Source organism: Passer montanus, unplaced genomic scaffold, assembly GCF_014805655.1.
Source record: "Passer montanus isolate IOZ18808 unplaced genomic scaffold, ASM1480565v1 scaffold11, whole genome shotgun sequence".
In the NCBI taxonomy this organism is placed as follows: Eukaryota; Metazoa; Chordata; class Aves; order Passeriformes; family Passeridae; genus Passer; species Passer montanus.
Window position 1 is genome coordinate 16,825,442 of NW_024357613.1, and position 23,801 is coordinate 16,849,242.

General features: G+C 38.2%; 1 protein-coding gene across 1 annotated transcript; it reads left to right on the top strand.

The window, feature by feature from the left end:
- SLC17A5 (solute carrier family 17 member 5) lies at positions 1-23,801 on the top strand. Its single transcript, XM_039729776.1, has 11 exons — positions 1-237; positions 3,500-3,696; positions 5,146-5,379; positions 5,864-5,951; positions 8,602-8,688; positions 9,915-10,033; positions 10,913-11,071; positions 13,568-13,700; positions 15,505-15,652; positions 20,276-20,366; positions 22,125-23,801. Exons 1-11 carry the CDS (start codon positions 177-179, stop codon positions 22,260-22,262), a joined length of 1,455 nt encoding a protein of 484 aa, XP_039585710.1. The 5' UTR covers positions 1-176; the 3' UTR covers positions 22,263-23,801.

Below are 23,801 nucleotides of genomic sequence, written 5' to 3' on the forward strand. Positions count from 1 at the left end.
CCGCTGCCCGGCCCCGGCGGGGCAGAGCCGAGCGGGCGGGGAGGGGAGCGGCGGCGGGGGAAGCTGAAGCCGAGCAGAGCCAAGCTGGGCCGGGCAGCGCAGCGCTCCCGGCCGCAGCGGTGGCGCCGGGCGCTCTGGCCTTGAGCGCGCTGCGCGGTGCGGGTGGCAGCAGCGAGATGGAGCCCGAGGAGGGAGAGGATCGCACTCCGCTGCTGAAGGAGCCCCAGCCCGACACGGGTGAGACGGGCGGCAGCTGCCCCTGTGCGGCGGCGTCGCGTTGCCATGGAGGCGCGGGCCGCCAGCGCCGCTGTGGGGCCCGGGGCCGGTGCCGCCGTGTCACTGCCGGCCGGGGTGACGGGGCAGCGGAGACGGGAAAAGCGGAGACGGGCCCGGGGGCTGCGGGCAGCGGTGACGGGGGCAGCGGTGGCGGGCCCGGGGGCTCCGCCGCCCGCGCCGTTAGTGCGTTCGGTGCCGGGGACGCCGCGGTGCCCGGGTGCTGCATCAGGCACGGCCCCGAGTCCTGACGGCGGTCGCGGCTCTGCCGGTGGCTGGGTCAGGCGTTCAGCCCTGACAGACACCAGCCCTCGGCTCGGTGTTGTTGTAGTAAAGACATTCCAGCCCAATGCCGGTCCATGTATTAAAAGCTACCGGCGTCCACCGGATGGTGTCAAAATCTCATATGAAGGCAGAATTTGAGTTAAGGCTAATTGCTTGTTGCAAGTATGGAGAGGAAGGAAGGTGAGAGGATGCACCCAGGTAGGAGAGGAGGCTCGATATACGGTCTGAGCTTAACAACAGAGCCCGCATGTTTATATTTGTCTGTGCTGTTTTGCTCCCCAGAATGTACAACCCATAAAGAGTAGAGTAAGATTTTTAGTTTCTTTAGCATGCCATGCAAAAATGCTCTAACCTGCTTAGCAAATGTGCAACTGCATCAAGGGATCAAAGGGTGCTGCTAACAAAATGACCTTAAAAGTGCCAGAAGGAGAGAATTTGAGCTCAAGTCTTCCTAAAGCAATATGTTCTTAAGTTTGCACAATGCTTCAGGCTGCAGCTGGAGGTGGCTCACCTCACCCACAAGGAAAACTATTGCAGATGAGCAACTTCCTTTAAACTGCCGTGCAACTCGCAGCACAGACCTTTTTTAACTGCAATTTAAGAATCTTATTAAATTATAGCTACAGTGCTTTAAAACATGCCTCTGAAATCAGAATTCGCTGTAGATGTAGGACCAAAGACTGTTAGTCAAGGTAAGACCTTGAACCCAATGCTTTAAACTTTGGATTGCTGGTTTAAACTTTAGGGGGGTGAATGTCTGTGGCTCTGATTATATAGCACTCTCCTGAAACACACCTATAATCTTCTTGAGTCTTCTGTTCTGTTAACCTGATCTAATATTCTTAGATATTTCAAGTGGACATGATGGAATGACAGGGAACCAATAATTTAGTAGCTATTTACTTCAGACTTCAATTCTACATGTTTGTTAGGTGTTTTTAATAAAATGTTTACAGTTGGGGAAAAAAAAAACTGACACTTGTGACGTTTAGTTCTTGCACATCTGTTCTGTGGAGCTTGCTCTACTTGCTAGTTGTATACCAGTGAGAGCCTTATAGAGGAAGAGTAATGGATGTTCCAGTTAATCTGCATTTCCAAGGAAGGGTTATATCATCAGTGTGTTATTCAGCTTTCTGTTATTATTGTCTAACCCCAGCGACTACAAGAAGTGGAACAGTTAAGTAGGTTTACCTGTAATTATATTCATTTTTATAGATTATATGACTTTACATTTTCTACTTAAGGCAAATTGCTTTTTAAACAACAACAAAGAACAACAAAGCTGCTTGACTAGTGTTTGTGTAGTACTTCCTGTTCTTGGTGCCTGTTGTTTTTAATGTAAGCAATAAAATCTTGGCTGCTCTCCCTCATGCCATTTAAAATTCCAGGATGGCTTTTTCAAATGCTCCTGAGGCAAAACTTGCAATTACCACAGATCTGGAAGGGGTTTTGCATATTTGTACAGCAGCCTTGTTTATTATTTATTTATTAAATGGACATAGCAAGTGCAGCATCTCTGTGTCATTTTAACAACTTGTGCAGCCATAATGAACTTCACATAAAGTTTGTCAGGATTAGAGACTTCAAAAATAGGAAAGTTCTGTTAATTTCATGAAAAACAGTCTTGCAGGAAGGCTTTGTTGGTGTTCCCCTTGAAAAATAAAATCACATAGGCTTATTCCTTGTTTCAGGGGAGTTACTGGGAAGGTATCTTTGTCCACAGGGCATGTCCTTTGTTTCCTACTGCAGATCAGAAAATCCACTCAAGTGACATTCTGCAGTAGAAGAGGAGGATCTGGTCAGTCCTGTTGGTAGATGTACTTGTTCTAGTCATCATTTGAACTCTGAGTACTGAAAGATGAGATCACTGTAGACTGATGCAAACTGATGTAATATCTGCTGATATCTCCAGCCTTCCCAGAGTTTCAGATGTCCAGGTTATAAAACTTCCCATTAGTAACGTAGCTCCCTCACAAGAGGGGAAACTCTACACTCTACTTGCAAATTCAGCAGATTGTTCAAGTAGTTCCTCCTCAATTTGACATTCCTGCTCAGTAGTTTCAGGCATTCCCAGTTCATAAAGAATAGCTACAGAAATTCAAACTCTTACAGTTCAGCTCTGGTTTGGATCTCCTGGCACTGATGAATGCCCTCTGCCAAATGCTGCTGTGTACTGCTGTAGGAAATCGATAGCTGTGTTACAGTGCAGAGTCTGCCATCTGTGCATAAACAACTGACAGAGCTGACTTAATCTCACGACACAGATTTTATGCTGAATCTTAGGACTCATTTCCTTTGTTGCCTTGTGACTGCCAAGAGGTTGTACTGGGCAACTGGGAACCTGTTACTGTTTCACAGTGCCACCACAGGGTTTGCCATTCCCCTTTCTGGTAGTTTTGGCAGCTGTCAGCAAATGCATATTCCCTTGTAAGCAAACTTATAGAAGGAAAATTTGTCCTAGAAAACAACCTGAAGTAGCCAATGACTGTTCTTCAGCACTATTTCAGGAGTATCTGTGTTTCTTGAGCCATTTTTGTGTATATTACAGGCTTCCCACTAATTGTTTTTGAGGTTTTTTAAGTGTGAAATTCTGTCTTGAATAAATATTACAGTATTTTGGAGAGGACTTCTGAAACTGTTTCTAAATCCATTTCCACAGACCACACACTACCCATCCTCTGCAGTCCCCACTCTGCTGCCTGTTGTCTAAATGAGGATTACATTTGCTTTGCACATCAGTATGAAAATGGGGTTTGAAATTTTTTTCAACCAGCCTCAGACTATTGAATAAACCCCTTAAGAAAAAAAAAGTTACTTTGTCACCTTGCTAATTCTTTATCTTACCTACCCAAAGATTTCTGAGAACCTTAGTAAAAAATGCTTATGAATTGTTCTTATTCTGTTAGGTCTGTTAAATATTTTTCTTTTGCTCTCGTTTCAGTCCCTGCATGCTGCTCAGCTCGCTACAATCTCGCAGTCCTGGCCTGTTTTGGGTTCTTCCTCCTGTATGCATTGCGTGTGAACCTCAGCGTCGCTCTGGTGGATATGGTAGAACCTAACACAAGCTCAGCAAAAAATGTGACTTCCAATGTGTGCCCAGAGCATTCCTCCACCATAAATGTTCCTCGCAACACTACGGTGAGGTCTCAGACATATTTTCTTGTAATGTGGCATTTCAAAGCGTGTGGCGTGTCTGTCTGGGATAGATAGATCTGTATTTAGGTGGCAAGAGAACAGGCTGGTTTTTACTGGATGGCCTTTCCAGTGGTTCTTTTGAAGCTATTCTGGGAAATATCAGCCTTAAATGACCAGCTAATTGAGAAGTGCTGTGCTCAGGGTCAGTTTTTTTACATAGCTCTTTTCTGTGCTATTTCTTAGAAATTGGCTAATCTGACCACGTAGATCTATCATGACTCACTGTTTTACGTGCCACTTATCAATTGTTACTGTTATATCTGCGTCAGAGCTCCCATCACTGTCCAATTTGCCTGTTCTTTGTACAGTCACAATGGCATGAAATTTCATTACAAATTAACAAGTAATGTTTCTCTTCACTTCTTCAATCTCTTTCCCAGATCATGCATTTCGTCTTTATATCATTTACCTCTGAATTCCAGTAATCCTTAAAATCACACTTCCTAACTGAGCTGCCAGATATGGAAAAAAAGGTTTCTTAAAAAAAACCCAACTTTGTGAATTTGAACTTGCACAGATCTTGTCTTGTGGTTGAAGTAGTCATGAGCACTCTTGCTGTCTTCCTGCTTTAATTTTGTTTGCTTGTTAAGAAGTCATTTATTATTTATCACAAACAAATTATAATGGTGAACTTTATGGGAAGATCCTGTCTCATCATTTCTGCGAAATGTATGCTACTCATTTAGATGTGGAAAAATTGGTCTTTTGGAAGTGATCCCAAATTTCAGAATCACTTTATTGGGCAGCAGTTCCTGTCTTCTTGTTGGCTTCCTTTATAGCTGCGGATTCCTATCTCAATCATCTTTACTTTGTCCACTTTGTCCATTTTCCCTTTGTTGTGCTTCTCCCATTATTCCACCTACCCTTGTGGACCCTTTCCTTGACTGCTCTCTTTCTTGACATTAAATTTAAGCACCTGCATCTCCTTATTTGTTTTTTTATCAATAAATTTTCTGCAGATAGAGCCTTTTTATAGAACATGACAGAATGTCCACTCTGTGATTCAGAAGTGGGATTTGTACTCAGGCAGACTTACATAGTCAGTACCTGTAACCTAACCCAAGCTGCTTAGAATTCAAAAAAGGATAACTGAGAGAGCACTTTATTTCATGTAGTGATGATATTCATACTTGGGTTAGATATGTCCAAACTGATTGTAAACTGCCTGAACTAGCTTTTAACAACTTTGATTGCAGTACAAGTGGGTGTAAAGGAACCCAAGGGAGTATGTCACAAAAAATTTGAAATTTATCTATGAAGGACTAAATAGTTGATCAATATAATACAAATTACATTGATTACATTACATAAAATTACATTACATAAAATACAGTCAGAGAAACTGCTGTCTTTAACTTACTGGATTTTGTTGGGGTTTTTTTCTCTTCTTAGGGAGAAAAGTATTCTTGGGATGCTGAGACTCAGGGATGGATCCTTGGTTCTTTTTTCTATGGCTATATCATTACTCAGATTCCAGGAGGATATCTTGCAAGCAGAATTGGAGGCAAACTGTTGCTGGGATTTGGTATCTTTGGTACCTCTGTATTTACCTTGCTTACTCCCTTAGCTGCAAATTTGGGAGTTGGCTACCTCATAGCTGTCAGAGCTTTGGAAGGACTGGGAGAGGTAATCTTGTTTCCTCTATGTAATTTGAAAATACATCTGAATAATTTGTTTAAAATTATAGTGATTAGACTCTGTGGGGGTTGTTATGCTGGAATGGTATATGGATTGTTTCATTTGAGTGGCTTAGTTTTATGGCTTTTAGAATAATTGAAGCATTTGCACTATATTTTAGCCTGAGCTTTTCAAATAAGAAATGTAAGGATACCTGAGACAAAACTATTCTCATTTTACAGAAACCAGGGCCTTGAAACAGTGTTGTTTGTATTGTTACTGCTTTTCCAGTACATACAGACGCAAAAGCAGGAGAAATTAATTCTGCCTCCTTATTCTCATGCCTTGCACAATTTTTATAAGTGATTTCTTGGTAGACAGCAAACTCATAAATTGTATTACTGCTTTTTAATGAAGCATGCTTTGAAACATGTAAAGTTGAAGTGAGTTCTAAAACCCTTGCATTTCAACAGAATGAAATGGTGTTTTCTAGGGTGTTACCTTCCCAGCTATGCATTCAATGTGGTCTTCTTGGGCTCCTCCACTGGAACGCAGCAAGCTCCTTAGTATTTCATATGCAGGTGAGAAATTCCCACGCTGATAATGGGATTATAAATTTTTACTGTAGTAACGGGGAGGATTGACTTAAATCAAAGGGATTTATATTGTAAATTTTAATCAGCATTTAATCCAGAAAGTGTAACATTAAAGTAAATCTTGCTTTCCATTCATTTTCTTCATTTATTCATGGTTTTTATAACCTGACAGAAGGTATTGATCTACAAATAAGTATAAACTTGGGTCTAACTTTGGTATAAAGTGGTGAAAATAATTACTGTGAAGCTGATTAATAGAAGATACTGTAACTAAAAAAGACTTAGCATTAGGAACAAAAAAACTGTGGCGGTCACAGGATAGAGTTGTTTGGTTGGTTTTTGGAGGGTTTTTTAAGTGTTCTTGGGGGAACTTGGGGAAGAAAACATCAAAGGTCCCATGTATTGCTGCAAGAGCTCCTTGTCAGAGTACTCTCTGACCAGATTGTACTAGATATTCTGTGTCTGGGAGGTATTATGTTTGATGTCACATTTACTTCTTTGAAGATACTTGATGTTACACAGGATTTTTCATTTAGCGGAGTGATACAGAATGTACTGAAAGCACAGCACAGGTATAAGTTAGCACTTAGCAAATGTAAGTTGACATTGAGCAAAATATAGCAGTTGCAATACACTTCAATTTGGATTGACTGCAAGTCAAGTCTGTTCTCTCAGAAATTCTGTTGTTGTTTAACTTTTGTACTTTGTGTTCAACTGACCCATGTATTCACTCCCCTCTTGTCCTCTGGCTAAGTCAGTGAGACAGTGTAACTTTCAATGAACTGAATGAAGAGAAACATTTACACCACCTGCTGATCCACTGACATAAATGCTTATCTAAACCAAAGCCACCCTCTGGTGCTCTTTGTGTTGAGATAAAGTCAGCTTCTTTGCAACTGCTGTGGTTGGTCACACCCAGTGTTATTCCCCAAATGATGGACATGTTGCTCTTGGCCGCCTCCACTGAGCCTTCTTTTTAGGGGTTTATTGGTCAGTCACATTGCTCAGTGCAGTATTTGAGGGGCAGGTGAAAAATATAGGTTTCTAAATTTGCTAGTCAAAATTGATATTATTTCTTTGAGGATGACAAATTTTGTATTCAGTTACTGAAGTAATGGTTTGCTTTGCTCACTCTTATTAGTAATAATTTGGTTTTTTGTCAAGAAGACAGGTCAATACAATGTAAACTTCAGCTATAGTTTCTTAAGGAGCTAAGACAGTCTAGTGACTCACTTTTCCCAGAGGGATGCGGCCTTAATCCTTTTTCCTCACATTTCCTCACTTTGCTCTGAACCAAGTGTCTCATCACTCATTCAAGTGACCCTTCAAAGAGCTACTTCAACTCATCTAATGCATCAAAAAGCATTTTTCTTTCTGTTTTTTAAAAATCTGTTTTCTGCCTTGGTATTTAATTAAATCCACTTTAAAATAAGTCTTCTTCTGAGACCCAGCACACAAGTTAAGCAGAGCAAACAGAGTTGGGATTACCTTCTACTACATTTAGCAGTTGGGAACTTTTAAACTGTCCTTTTGTATTGTGTGAAAATGTATGCTAATGTAGTAGTGAGAACAGTCTGTGGCCTCGAACAGCCCATTGTTAACAGTCAGGGTGGATAAGATAGCTTGTGTAATCTTGGCAGGCTGTTTTCCTTCCTTTCCTTCCACGTTGGCAGTCATGTGGTCTGTAGTTAATTTAATCACGATCATGTTGATTTTCTGAGAGAACATGTGGTTGAGGTTATATGTAGTTGTTATTTTGATTTATATTTTGCATGATGTATGTGGTTTTATTCATTGTTGGAGCTTTCTGCCTCAAATAAAAATTGTTTCCATTAAGATGAAGTCTAGGTAGCCAGAATATCAACATATTTTCTGAGTTGAAATTAAGTTTGGAGAATTAATGTTACAGCTCACATTAAGAGACAAAACTACTGTTTATCACCAGTAGAGTCCAGTATGTAAATACTTTCTTGTTTAGATTTTGAAAGGGAAAAACCTGCCATCCTTATTCTTTGCAAAATGTATGTTGAATTATAAGCACAGGAATGGTTCTTTCTGGCTTTTGGATTTATTCTGAACTAAAATCTGCTCATCTTTCCCTTCTCCCTTGATCCTATACCCTGTCACATTCAAGAAACATGGAACTCGAACCTACTGGTTATATATGCGTGACTTCTGCTTCCTGTTTCCAACATTCCTGGTTTTGTGGAGCTGGAAGGAGATATGAAGAATGCAAACAGACTATATTTTCACATTATACTCCCAAGGCCTTAATTATACTGTGTTCACCTCTCTCTTGTTTTGCAGCAATACCAGTTGACTTAATTTGCATTGGTTTAGATGTGTTAGAGCCATCACTTTATTGGGACAAATTTGCCAAGAATGCTTATCTTTTATTGCTAGTTGCTTCTAATTTTGGCTTCTTAGGGCTTTATGGCTCTTTTGCTTGGAGCTGCCAAGGCAGCTCATTGTGCCTGTGTTTCTTTAAAGCAAAGCACAACCCTCTAGTGGTGGTGACAATCTTTATTCTTGATTTATTACAGAAAAATAAAATAACTCTGAAATGGCACTTATACTTAAGGGGTCCATAGGAGATCTAATTACTTTTCCACTTTGTTTTTCTTTCTTCCGGTAGGTGCACAGCTGGGAACTGTTGTGTCTCTGCCACTATCTGGTTTAATTTGTTACTATATGAACTGGGTTTATGTGTTCTACATATTTGGTGAGTTTGTGTTGTTTTGATTTTTCTTAATTATTAAAGGTAAAATCCATATTCTTTTTGAAAAGCATATCACATAAAACTTACTTTCAGTTTTAAAGGCGTATTTGACGTATTGGGTTGCTGTTTTATTCCTTCTGGGCAATTAGAGATATTTAAGGCTAAGTAGATTCCAGTGAATGGCTCAATAAGCCTTCTTCCAGTGAGCAAAGCTGTCTCTGAGTTGGACAAAAGCTGGTACAAGTCAAATGTTCTTAACTCTCCCACCACTTGAAAACAACAGGCTGAAATTTCTTATCTGAAGTGTGAAATTGAGTTAATAACTTTAATCCCAGGAATAAATCTCAACTTTGAATGAAAGAATGTGTGAAAAGTTACTGCTGCTTAAAATGCGAACGGGAAAAACTCTAGCAGTCACAGGGACCCTGAAGGAATGCATAGCATGTTTACTGTGACTTATATTGTGGAAGAAGCTGAAGCAGAAAATTTTTGTTTTAGCAGCATGTCTTAGCTAATGCCTTTTGCAGGTCTGTTTACATGTCTGAGCCATTTTATATTCTGCACAGGAAAGGGGCAATCAGTATATAAGACAAGAGTTACATTTTCCTCCAAAAAAGCCATCTCCAGTTTTTTACAAATCACAAAGATTCAAACCAAAGACCTGAACGAAATGAAATAAGTTACAATGTTACAGTTGCATAAAAGTGCAGTTAATTTGGACTGATAATTGAAAAGTTACCTTTTTTCAAATGAGAATTCCGGGGTTGGCTTAAGAAAGAAAAGGAGGAATAGTACATCAATTAAGCTGCATGTAATGATATTCTGTATGTGTGCACAGAGTTTTTTTGTGATTAAACTTAATGTGAGCTTTTAATTTCCTGAGGGTGAGCCATATCCTTTGTGGCTTTTCCATGTGACTGATAAAAATACAATTATGTATGAGCACACAGCTTTCCTGCTGTATGAAAAACTTGAAGTAGAGGAAGAAAAAGAGGAAAAAAAATAAAAAGAAACAATTCTGCTTAGTCATCTTCATTCTTTATTGTATCTAAATGTGCATTGTTAAGCCATTTTGGGGAACTAGTGTCTGTAAGTAGATAGAAAAACAATGTTCATTAAAATTATATTAGAGTATTGAGAAAACACTTCTGACTATGTCATCTGAGAGTATTACTCAATAAAAATGCTTTTTTTAAATTTCTATTTCTTCACCTATCTTTTCACAATAGGTGCACTTGGCGTATTGTGGTGGTTCTTCTGGATGTTATTGGTTAGTGATACACCAGAAATTCACAGCAGGATTTCACATGCTGAAAGAGAATATATACTGTCTTCTCTGAAAGATCAGGTACAACACTTTGGTGTAGACCAACCTGCTTAAGTCTGAACATAAACCACAAACTTGGTCACTAATGTCAAGCTTTGTTTATGGTTTGTTACATGTTTTGTTATACTTTCTTATATGTTTATGCAGGATTTTGCAAACAATTTTTTTAATAGTGCAGTTGTTAACTGAAAAACAGTCAAATAATCAAAAGTATTTCTAATAATGCTTTTTGTTACAGATGTTGTTGAGGTGCTTTATTTAAAAAACTTTTTATTTAAAAACATGCTCAAATCTGTCATTTTATACTAGATCCAGACCTGTATAATGTCTTTAACATTTGCAATACAGTATTTTCCAGCATTTCTCTTTCTCAGTGTCATCTAGACTAAGAAATAGATTAGTATTCACAGAGAAAATGCCAATGAGCCAGTTCCTGAAGCCTGCATAAGATTCATTCCTGTGTCTGGTGGGATATGTATCTACAAAAAGTGAAGCTGGCTGAGAGAACAAAATTAATACCTAGGACTGAGCAGGAAAGGTTCAGCTAAATCAACACCTGAGGAATTACTAAATATTTAATTATTTATAATAAAAGCAGAAGGCATCAAATTTCAACGAGGGAAGGCATACTTTTTGAATTACAAAATGTATTAATTAGTTTACTTTGGAATAGTAAACATCAGAGCAGTAATATACTTCAGTAAACCCTCACTGAGAACTGAAGACAGTAATTAGTTCATTGCTGATGACTGGCATCTATCAACTGAGACTCATTTTGTGCCTTTTAGAACGGATCCTGAGCATAGATTTGGTTAGCATCAAAACTGCTGTATTTAGTAAATGTTCATATCAAAATCCTGATTTCCTTCTTTTCTCTTCTCTTTGTCTCCTGCTTGCCAGCTTTCTACACAGAAGTCTGTTCCCTGGAGACCTATGCTGGGGTCCCTTCCGCTCTGGGCTATTGTTGTGGCACACTTCTCTTACAACTGGACCTTCTATACACTTCTTACACTCTTGCCCACATACATGAAGGAGATCCTGCGATTTGATGCACAGGAGGTGAGATGTATACAAATATAGTCATCTTCTTCTGAATTAAAGAAACTACTGCTTGTAACCTGCTGGTTACAATGGAGGAAGCTGTTTAAGAACCTTGGAATATAAAGGTATAGCTGGGAAATGATAACCCCACACAATTAAGCAGATGCATCAAATATGTTGCCTGCCTTATAATTTTCACTTTATAGACTTATTTGGCATTTACCTTAGTGCTAGCTTTCAAGTTAAATTTTCTGTTTGAAGATGCATGGTACCCATCTTTACCTGCTCTGCTTTAAAACAGTAACTATGAAAATATTTCCCCTGTTATATGGCTTCTATGATTATTTCAGATTTTACACCAAGTTTTATGGCTTCTGAAATAGTACCTACTTATTTTCTAACTCATAAAGGAGAACATTTCCATTTAAAATAAAACTAAGAAAACCATTGGAAAAGTGGCATGTTTGAAACTATTTTAAGGATGGGGTTTGGGGGAGAAAGGGACCAGAGGGAAGTTTCATTCTGATAGGATCACTTTCCAGATTGCCAATTTCTTTCCTCAATGAGCAGCACATGTGAAATACCTTTTCTTACTAAGGTAACTGCATGAAACAAAACCATAGTCTTAAGGTGCAGATATAGTGCTTTCAAGGAAATGTTATAAAATTAAATTATTTATCAGGGAAAAATTAGGGTAGGGAAGGTGGAATATTCTTATTTATAGTGTTTACTTGACTGTATTGGTCTGTCTTTAATGAAAAAGTTTTGGTGATGGCATAGCTTACCTGGAGAAACTGGTATAGCTAAGATAAAAAGGTGCTCAGAAATTGCAAGAAGTTTAACATAGTCTTTTCCTGGTTTAGCAAACCAAACTAGTTTAGAGCAATCTGAAGATGAATGCCATCCAAGAAAGTGGTGATGCCAGCAATCTTGGGAGGAGCAGATGGGGAACCTTAGCATTAGAACAGAAGGTTGCATTAGGGCAAGCTGCAAAATGATTGGAAAAAACTAACTGAAGTTGCTGGTTGGGCTCCTCATTGTGGCTCTTCAGGTATTCCCTGAAGAGGCATCAATATCTGTGAAAGCCATTTGCTACCACAGCTCTCAGCTGCATGTGTTTTGTAAAACACCATTGCATTAAATGGTAACAGGTTCTGCTGTGAAGTGGTTTCCTTTGACTCTGGGTTATGTATTTTTGTTTTTGGAGTAGCTTAGAGTACTGACTGTGAACCTCTTTCCTTTGACTATGGGTTATGTTTTTTTCTTTTTGGAGTAGCTTAGAGTACTGACTGTGAACATCAAAAAAAAAACCAACTTGTGTAATCGTGTTGAACTAAGTGTTGCCACACATTTAGATGGAAATTGTGTTATCCTTTATTATACACTTGTTGCTGTTCAGTTTCCTTTCTAAAATACAGAAATCAGTTAAAATAATGCTATGTCTTTGAATAGTGCTTCAAAAAAGTTTTTTAATTACTGAGACTGTCTCTATTTTTTGAAATTTTACTTACTGTTTTTGAAAACTGAGCACTGAAATCCAACAGGCCACATGCTTAAGTACTGATTTAAAATATTGTACACTTGTTGTTCAGTTTCCTTTCTAAAATACAGAAAATAGTTAAAATAATGCTATGTCTTTGAATAGTGCTTCAAAAAAGTTTTTTAATTACTGAGACTGTTTCTATTTTTTGAAATTTTACTTACTGTACTGTTTTTGAAAACTGAGCACTGAAATCCAACAGGCCACATGCTTAAGTACTGATAGAATGGACTCCAGGAGGAATGAATCTCTTGTTTCATTTCAAATTAAAATTCCTAGGGAATCTTTCACTTCTTGACAAATTACATTTCACGCTAGTGTACAAAGGTCATACTATTGCTACTCAAATACCCCTTTTGAATCACAGATGAGATCAAAGTATAGCTCTGTTATCAGTAACTATCCATAATTTTTTGGAAAGGCTGTAAATGGGGGCAGTTTAGTAGTACCTTTTGTTTCTCTTCATCAGAAAATCATGTAGAATCAGGCAGAGGTCTAAGCAGCATGTGTTTAAAGTAGTGGGAATTAACTGGTGACTTCAGTGTAAGTAATGTCAGGTCCTGAATAACTCAGCTTTGAGATTGTGTCCAGCCTAGATGTGATAAAAAGTCTAAGTTCTAGATTTTGTTTCCATTTACAGGCAGCACACAGGCAGATGTTTCAGCAGATGGTAAGGAATAATATAATGTAGCAGTAGTACAAAACCCAGAGATTCTGTGTAGTTTTCAAAATTCTGAATAATATTTACAGCTTCCACTTATTTTAGTAACTTGTTTGGTACTGGTATCGTAGAAACTTCCACAATCAGGTTAATGTCCACAGGATACCTTCAGTTACAGTTTTCTTTTTCCTGAAGTTAGTTGCTGATCTAAACCTTTGAGTTTTTGGTCTCACTGCATTGGTAGGTATGGATTAAGTCAGGACTGATTTGTCATTTTAGTGTTTTAACTGTCTTCTTTTAACCTCCTTGACAGAATGGATTTTTGTCTGCCCTGCCTTATTTTGGCTGCTGGTTATGTATAATTCTGTCTGGCCAAATTGCTGATTATTTACGGGAAACACAGAACTTCTCCACTGTTTGTGTTCGCAAATGTTTTACCCTAATAGGTAGGTGCAAGTATTGTCTCTTAGAATATATAATCTTACAAAATATAATAATATCAGTTTGGGAAAATTTAAGGGCTTGGGGGAGTATTCTGACATTCTGCTGTGAGATGAGGCAGCATTGTGCACGGCTTGAGAGGAACAACTTTATTTGTACATTAAGGTGTCAGGAGTAAATCCTGTCTTTTTCCATGAGAAGTGGGCCTACTGGATAAGAGAGCAATAGAGATTGTCAAAAGCTTTTTTTAGGTCAAGATAATTGGACTACAAGCAAGCCAATCAAATAAATGGTCATGTAAAGTCACCATAAAAGGGTGAATGAAATATTGTTATCAGAAAAGGTTTATCAAATTGACAGGATTATTGTTCTGCATGAGCCTATTCTGTTCTTCAGTGTTTTGTTTATCTAAGACTAACTGAATAGGAATACACTTGAAAAATTTACAATTGCTACCACAGTAGAAAGTCCAAACAGAATCCAAAATGGTCTTGACTAATTGGGCAGAGAGCTGATCTGAAATCACCAGCAGATCAGCCAGATCAGGCTTTTAATGAACACAAGTAAAAAGGCTGTATTTAGGAAAGAAGTCAATTGCTGAATAAAGAGGGGACAGTAGAAAGAAATTGAAGGGAAACAAAAAAGACTGATTAGGCACAGGATCCACAAAAGTCTCAGCCCAGTTATTGTGTGGTGATTATGGCTGCCTCTTCAATTCAGCTAATTCAGTTGCTTTCTTTAAAGCAGCTCTTGTAATAAATTCTCAGGCATTTTGTTTGTCTTTAAGCCTATGCTATTTTGGTGATTCAATTTACTGCAGGGCTGCACACCTCACACCCATGTATGCAAAAAATGTTGTTGTTTTAGGCAAAGCAGGACTTAGGTTGTCTTCATCCACAAAAGCGTGTACTTGCAGCTGTTCACAGAGATCATGACGGGGTCATGGAAAGGGGCTCTGGTACTGGGAAACAGCTACCAAAGTTAACTGCAGATAGGAAGCAGTGTGCATGAGCTCCTGATGGCTGATAAGCTGTTTCCAGGGCCTCATGCAGCATCTCTACAGCTATCTTGGATTCACCCAGGGTTCACAGTGTCAGTGCATCTTCCATTTATTATTTATTTATAGCAATAAATAAAATGAATTTGTGAGGTAATTTTCAGAACCTGTTGATTTTTGTTAATTTTTTTTAAATCTAGTTTATTCCTTGCCACTAGAGTGGGATATTTCTGACCTAGTTGCTGTTTCCTGAGAAAACAATTTCGCAACCCATCTGCTCTTCCTTTTAACAAGGAAATGTAGTGATAGGACAAGGGGGAATGGCTTCAAACTGAAAGAGACTAGATTAGAATTAGATAATAGGAAAAAATTCTTTACTGAGTGGGTGGTGAGGCGCTGGAACTGGTTGGTCAGAGAAGTTGTGGCTGCCCTATCCCTGGAAGTGCTTAAGGCCAGGCTGGACGGGGCTTTGACGATCCTGATCTAGCGGAAGGTGTCCCTGCCAGTGGCAGGGGGTTGGAGGCCCCATCTAGCGGAATCCCCATCCAGCTCCAACCCCCTTCCATCTAGCCTCAGTGGCAGGGGGTTGGAGCTGGATGATCCAGTAAAAAAAACAAAAAAACAAATTAAAAAAAAAAAAAGTAAAAAAAGTAATAAGGTCCCTTCCCCCCGAGCCGTTCGGGTGCCGCGCTGTCCCGCCGTGCGGCGCCGCTTCTGGGCGCCAGGGGGCGGTGGAGGGCGCACGGGGAGCCCTGGGCTCGGCGTGTCTGCCGTGTCCAGCGCCCGCTGATTCTCGGGCTTCTGTCCTAAAGGAATGATTGGACCTGCGGTGTTCTTGGTAGCAGCCGGGTTCATAGGCTGCAACTACGCACTGGCTGTTGCATTCGTGACCATATCAACAACGCTAGGAGGATTTTGTACATCAGGCTACAGCATCAACCATCTGGACATAGCACCTTCGTAAGTACTGCTGGAACTGTTGTTAGTGCATGTGAAATGTTTATGACCCCCTTTTTTTTTCCTTTCTGTCTTGCTGGGGTACAGGTCTGGAGTGTAAACACTGACAATTACTTGGGTTTACAGTATTAAGCACTGTATTTCCAAAAAGTGCAAGGTTGGCAGAGGATATGACATACACCATAGTTTAGAATCATTTCAGTTTTAATCCTGCAGTAATAAATTATATAATTTCTGTAGTAACAGATTTTAATTATAGACTTGATATACTTTTGATTGATGTTTATAATAGCACAGTTTTTTTGAACTGTACAATACAGTAAAGTGTTTCATTGTTTTCAACTTTTCCATCGGAGCTATCAACCTCTGGTATGAACATTACCATATGAACATACCATGAACATACCAAAACACATATAACACTGTGCATTTGAAAAATGTTCTGTACATTGGAATCTAAATCTTGTTACAAGTAGTTGACCTGATTTGTCAGTAGTAACAAATCAGGTATGTATAATTGCTCTTAAATGAATAATTTTCAAGAATGGAAAGTTGAGACTTCAGGCTGTAATTTCTCCAGTGTGTTACAAATTCATGATTGGGCAGATCTGTCAGTTTCCCAAAGAGTGTGAATGTATGTATATTCTTTTAAAAGTGCACTGGTAGAAGTCAAGTACTTTGTTTTGACATTCATTTTCCAATTTGTGGTTGCACTTAGATGTGAACAGGGTCAAATTACTATGTCCAGAGAAAATCGTGTTCTGTATTAATGTGTAAAATGAAAAGACTTTAAATGTAAATGTAGAGGAAAACATATTTTGTAGAAGTAGCATCTATAAAAAAATTCTGATCATCTAGACAACTCATGGGAGACCTTGCATCCCAGTTGAAGGTGGTATTCAGGCTTTGGCAATTGAAATGATGGTGGTCATATCCACAATCATGGACAATTTTTGGCTTAAAAAATGGATATAAAATAGTGGGAATCCAGTTAATCTTGGCAGGTGAGGTTAGGTAGTAAGCAAGAGGGAAGGCATCAGTGGCCAGCTGCAAACAGCTTGTAAAGCTGATTCAAATATGAAAGTGAGAGAAATAGCTTCTGTGGTGCACTTTGTTTAAATCACATGTAACTACAAACTTAGAAAATGTACTTAAAGCAGTTTTTCGGGGGTGTTAGAGGACCATTACAACTTCTCTTTCAAGCTTAGTTTTGCAGAACTACAACAGTTAGTTTCCAAAATATGTATTAAATGGCGCTTGTTATGCGAGTACAATTTAACCTGTCCATGGAATGCAACAGAGCTGTGACAGGAAAAAGAAAATCATGCAACTGCAGTGTGATTTACACATACAAGGAACTTCTGTATGTAGGCAATGCTGAGGTTTCCCAAACTAGGATGTTGTATGTGTCTTCTAATTTTAGATACTTCATTTTGCATTTCAAATATGCGTATTTCAAGAGTCAATTTGTTTATAACAGTATTCAGAGTATTTTAAGTGTTGGAAAAAAGCCACAAGAAGAAAATGGTGTTACACCATGCTGATGCCTGTCAGCAGGCGTAGTTAGTTATCTCACAGGAACTGCTGCTGATCCCTCTGACCAAATCCCACTCTATTCTTCCTGCCCTCGATAAAGTCCTGCTTTTTCCCTTTGCATTTGCACCAGACAAGTTCCTCTAGCTGTTCTTCCCTCTCAGACAGGCAGACGGGAGCACACTGATTGCAAGAGGGTGTCTTGCTAGTTCAGAGACTTTGGCCCAGCATTGCCCCTAGAGGCAAGTGGCTGCATCTGTGAGAAGACTTTCCTTGGTAGTGATGTGGTCAGGTTGAGTGCTGTTTTATTGAAATCAGTGATTGTCTATTCAGCACATGCATGCTTTACTTCTGGGTAAATTTGTTCAAATGGGGACAGAAAAGAAAAAAAGTTCGTCTTTGTAACAAAGGTCATATTAAAAAATGTCTTCAGATACAGAAGTGCAAAAAACATCTGAGATGAGAAGAAAAAGAAGACTGTCTTTCCTCTTCCCCCACATTTAATTTTTTGCAACTTGTCTGAACTTTGTTGGATAAAATGATCAAGGCAAATATGCACAATTTCAAGGAAATGCTTCACATAATTGTAGAAATCTAAAAACAGGCTCTGCATAAAATTGTGAAGGAAACATTGCTAAAGAGTTTACTCAGAGCTCAGTATTTATTTTTCATAATTTACTGAAAGACATTAGAAAAACCAGAAATTATTCAAAGCAGTTTCAAAATGCACAAATGCCCGTTTAGATTGGTTAAAAGTATGCTGCCAAGAATAGCAAATGATCCCTTTTTGCTACTAAAACTTTCATTATATCAAATAAATAGTTATTATATTCACAGGAAAAAGTGAATGAAAATACTGATGCTTAATTAACAACAATATTTGCTAAGTGGTTTTGGTTGCTAACATGTATTTGTTACGCCATTGATGGATTGGGGAAGGGTTGGGGACAGGAGAGAGACAAGACGGTTCTTTTGGGGAATATATATTATATTTTAGCTCTCTAAATCTACCTTTCTATTTTTACACATTTTAATATTGGTGTTACCATGATCTCTTGTAATATTCATGTGGCTCTGTTGTACACTAAATACTTCACATAGCTGTTTTTTTTTAACTCTTGATTTTACTACTTGAGTGCCTTGTAATATTTATGTGGCTCTATTGTACACTAAATACTTCACATAGCTGGTTTTTTTTTAACTCTTGATTTTACTACTTGAGTGCTCTGCAAGTTAATTTGTATTTGGCTATCCCCACTATGCCATAAGAACCTGACCAACAGCCTGCTATTGGTTCTGGTCTACAGACATGTCACTTTTTGCTTTCCCTTTTCATGTGGGAGTTTCCACTGTGCTAAGGGAGTGCCATCACAGTTATCTGCATCAAACAGCGAGCACTATCAAGAATGCAACCTATGTCAGAAACACTGGGCATAAACAGAGGCATTAAACAGCAATTGGTTGCCAAAGATCTTTGTTGACCAGAGAAACTATTAAACTATGTTTAGTTTTAAAAGTGTCTGTTAGCAGTATTCTAGTGCTTAAACATGTTGAAGATATTTAAAGTACATTTGGTTCTACTTAGGCTTTAAACAGGGTTTTGCTTTATGTGCTTATTTTCCTAAGGGAAACTTTTACACTTTGACATTCAGCTTCATAAAGACCTATTAATTCTAAACCACTTTCCAAGATAGGAAGACTGCATGCTAGGTTTATAAGAAATAAAGAAGTTTTAACTAAAGCATTGCCATGCTTTAAACTGATATGTAGTGCAGAGTTTCAAGAAAAAAATCAGCTAGTAGGCTAGATGATTGTTTCCCTTTCTCAAGGAAAAAGCACATGTTTTTCTAATACCACTGGAATGAATATTGCAATCTTTTGTAACAATGCTGTATGGTTGAATTCTCCTGTTTTGGTAAAGAAAATTCCAAAGCTATGAATTTCTCTTTAGTGATGAAATATGTTTCTGTTATATTAATATTGGTGAGGACATAATTTTACTCTAAACAGCCTAAAATGATCACTGGGATATGATTCCTTTCTCTGACGGTAAACTGCAATTATTAGTATTTTGTATGATTCTTCACCCAACAAATCCACCTTGAAAATCTAAAACAGGGATCTGTGCCCTGGTGGTTAGAAGGTCAAACTTCTGTGGAACATCTGGCTCTTATTTCTCTTCAGTCTCTCTCACAAGTCTGCACTTGTGGTACAGTTTCAAACTTTCGGTATTGCAACATGCCTGTGAGAGAGATCTTGAATTGCTTAGAGATGAGGTGCTGAGACTCAGATCTTAAGCAAGTTACCAGCTTTTCCCAGCAAGTTTTTATGGCCGCTGGTGCATGCACATACATTTGTGTGTGAGGGAGAGCAGCACGTTCATGGAACAGGAGCCCTCAGAATGGAGCTGCAGGAACACCAACCAGCAGAACTGGTTTAGTCAGACCCATTTCCCTTTGGCCTTGACCCACAGAAAGCTGAAGGGAAGGACTGCCACAGCACTCTGAACTCCTGTCTTTGGAATATACACTTTCTAATGTAAGTGGGGATATCCAGGCACACTGCTGATGGCAAACAAATTTTTAGCAATGAAACCTGAACCAACGCTTACTGTTGGCAAACAGCACTTTGTTGTACTTCTTCTTGTCTTTCTGCTTCAAGGTATGCAGTGTGTCTTTAACTGCTTCAATGCATCCACTCCAGACAGTTTGTTGTGGCTTAGCAAAGGGGATGTGAGTTTGGATTGTGGATCTTGAGCAAAGCCATAGGCAATTTAAGTTAAATTCCATAACTAGCCTCTGAAAAATAAAGACATGCAGAATCATTTAGGTAGAAAAGGATCTTTAAGATCATCATGCCAAACCATTAACCTAACACTGCCAATTCCACCACTAAACTATGTCCCTTACAATGTATATGCCAAGCTGTCAGTGAGTTGTCATTAGAAGAAAAGTAAGTAATTCACCCTGGAATATTTGTGTTTTAATTTCTCTTGTGTGATCAAGATGAGGCCTACATGATCAGGTTAGACAGAATTGTTTCCATGATTGATAAGCCTTACAAGTTAATAAGCAGTGTTAACTTCTCTTGCAGGTATGCTGGCATTCTCCTTGGGATCACAAATTCTTTTGCTACTATCCCAGGAATGGTGGGGCCAGTTATTGCCAAAAGCCTCACTCATAATGTGAGTCTGTTTATTATTTTTTCAGTTGTTATATTTTTTTCTCAGCTGAAGAGAAATTCCCTCTTCTCAAGTCTGCAGTCCTTAAATGAAACATGGGTTACACCTTTGTTACAACATTGCTCCATTGTTGTGAATTACTTAATTCCTAGTGAATTACTTAATTCCTACTTAATTCCTTAATTCTTATTTTCCTGATTCTGATTGGGAAAATAAAGGTAAAATCAAAGACCTTTGTAAGACTTGAAAATTTTGCTGACTCACCCCTTATATTCTATAGGAATAAAATTAATATATTTTTATCACAGTAGAACTCTGATAAAATGCCAACTAGATGAAACATTTGTGGTATTGTTTTATTAAATTAGAACAAGTTCTTGCTTGGTTTTTTTTTTAATTAGGCTCTCACGTGAGGTGTGGAGTTCTAATGTCAGCACTTGTTAGATAAGTGAGAAACTAGATTCTAGTGTTAGATTTGACTAACAAGGTGGTGTGATGATTTGGATAGAAAAAGGGAAGCACTGGGGCCTTTGAGGAGTTTTTGATTACTGTTTTTTCAATGAACATGTGAAGATGAACAATCAATGAACATTCTCCTTTTCAAGAAAGGGAGATGGACTTAGTGATACACTTGAAGAGATAAGTGATGCACTTGGGAGATAAGCTTAGTGATACACTTAAATTTTTTGGAGTTGGAGGTAATTCTAAAAATTTTCTTAAAAATCACAGGATCACAGAATATTCTGAATTAGAAGGGACCCACAAGGATTTTTGAGTCCAGCTCTTAAGTGAATGGCCCATATGAGGATCAAACTCGTGACCTTGGTGTTATTATCACCGTGCTCTAACCAAAAACAATCAGAAAATATTCATTAATACATTCCAATAAAGTCAGTTCTTCCACATACCTTAACAAGTGAGTTGTTTTAGGGTATTTTTGTTCAGTTTAGTTCTTTCCCCTCCATATTAATGCACTCTTAAGGTATTCTGTTTTTGTAGTAAGATCATTTACAGTTTTGTTACAGCATCATCTGGAACTTAAAAAAGCCCCAAACCTTTAAGGCATCTACAGATATTATTTCTTTATTTGAAAAGGGGAAAAAAAAAAAAGGCAAATAAACCACAGTTCTTTACTACACATTTATTAAGGCCTTTCTTAAATACCAGAGTTTACAGGATTACTCATGAAATCTGAGTAAGGGTAGCTACCTTGTTTGGACCAAAAGGCACATGGATCTGGAATGTTCATATAGTAGTCATTAGGCATAGCTTACTGCACAGTGCCTGGCACTTCAGCTCTTGGATCACCTGATCTGAAAGCCAAGGTAGTGTATCCCTTACAGTAACATTGCATTTGTATCAATGGTTCTGCATCTTGGGAGATAAACAGATCCAGGTGGGGTAATGTAGTTCTGATAAGACTGTCTGTGTAAACTATATTATAAAACTGAAGTTGACTTTACTAATGATTTCATCCTTTTATGTTTATAATGCTTTTATGTTGCTGTGAAATCATGCTGAATGGCATTTACATTTAAATAGGCAAGGCATGTAGCATCGATGTTAAACTTACTTTTTCTTTAGTGTGGAGATACAAATTGACTGCATCTTTTTTTTTTTCTTTCCTTCATTTGACAGAATACTGTGGAAGAATGGCAGATGGTTTTCTATGTGTAGCATTGATTTTAAAATTACTTTTTCTTTAGTGTGGAGCTGCAAATTGACTGCATCTTTTTTTTTTTTCTTTCCTCCATTTGACAGAATACTGTGGAAGAATGGCAGATGGTTTTCTATATTGCTGCCTCTATTAATCTATTTGGAGCAATTTTCTTTGCATTATTTGCAAGTGGAGAAGTTCAGGACTGGGCAGTCAGTGGATATCACTTGCATAGAAACTGAAGGAGATGCTGAAATACCAAAGCTGTGCTAAGTCCCGTTGTGCTCAGAACTGTGTGACCAGAAAAGTGCCTTCCCTGCTGATGCCTAGGAGTCTTCAGAGCTACTCAGTTAAACTACTTTATCTCTGTATCTTTTGTACTGAAAAGAATCTGGCAGACTGTGTTCTATTTCCTAACAAGAAACTACTTGGATTAACTATAGAAATTTCATGCTAGGACTTGGTATCAAATATATGATCGGAGACATTTTAAATCTGTGTGATAGGCTCTAATACTTTCCAGTTTTTAATTAATATTTTCTGAATTAGTGTGTAGGCAGATGTTTGCTGATACCTAAAATGAGAGGAAAAAGTAAAGTGATTTTGTAGCACTGTAAGGAGGAATGACATGAAAAGAATTATACCCAAAAATGTGTTTTGATTTCCATTGTAAAACTGATAGTTTTTTGCTGTTTAAAAATTGTAGACGAGCTCTAGTTTCATAAAACCTTTTATAGTGCTTTTATTTTGTCATTGTTTTAACAATGGCTAAATTCTATTTTATGCACAAGTTTTGAATATATACACATTCCCTGTTTCCTGAATACAGTTTCCTAACCAATACACAGCAACAAAGAAGTAAATGTAGCATTGGAACTGAGAGAATAAACCACATGTCCTCTGTGGTGCAGGTTTTTCAAACAGACCTTATTTTTATTTCTGTCTGCAAAGAAGAAACTGTTGCAGTCAGTGGTTTAAATCTAGGCAGTGTACAAGAGTGAACTACAAATAGAATATCTGCATGATTACCTTAAAATAACTCAGTTTGGCAATTAATTTTTTGTCCCTTTAAATCAATGCAGAGGAATTCTTTCCTCTTGCATGTAGATATGTTTGTCAGTTTGTCAGTGTAAATGAAGTAAAATAAGGCCAGTGTAGCAGATAATGAGGATAATCAATTCTCCAACAACCTTGTTTGTCAGTCAGATAAAACTAGAGTATAAAAAAACTAGTGCAACAACCTGGTGCTGTTACTCTGCTATCAAGATAGATTTTGATACTCAAGAGCATTCTTTGCACAACACACACTTAAATGCCACAGAGTAGGATTAAAAGTTATAATAACAGTGACCCTGTTAAGAACAAATGGCTGAATAATGATAGAGCCACAAAGCAAACAAAAATTCCTGTGCCAAAGATTCCTGGATTGGAGCAATTACATAAAAAGGAAAAATCACTGGGCTCTGGGTTTTTCATTTACCACCAATCCAAAAGAAAAGCCCAGTACTAAAAGCTGCTCCAGTGGAGCCTACCTTCCTTCATTTCTAGGAAATGGCATCTGCCTCTCCTTTTTAGCTTTAAGAGCCATTTTGTTTTGGCCTTCCTTGAAGTGTCATGTTCTCTGGTGGATTTAAACTGTGTTTAAATCTCTGTTTGTGTCTGCAGCATTTCCACAATAAACAATGTGTTGTTCAGATTAAATTAGTACTTTTTCAGTGGGAGTATGTTAAAACTATGTTGTGTCTTCAGTGTTTCTACAATAAATGGATTGAATATTTGCA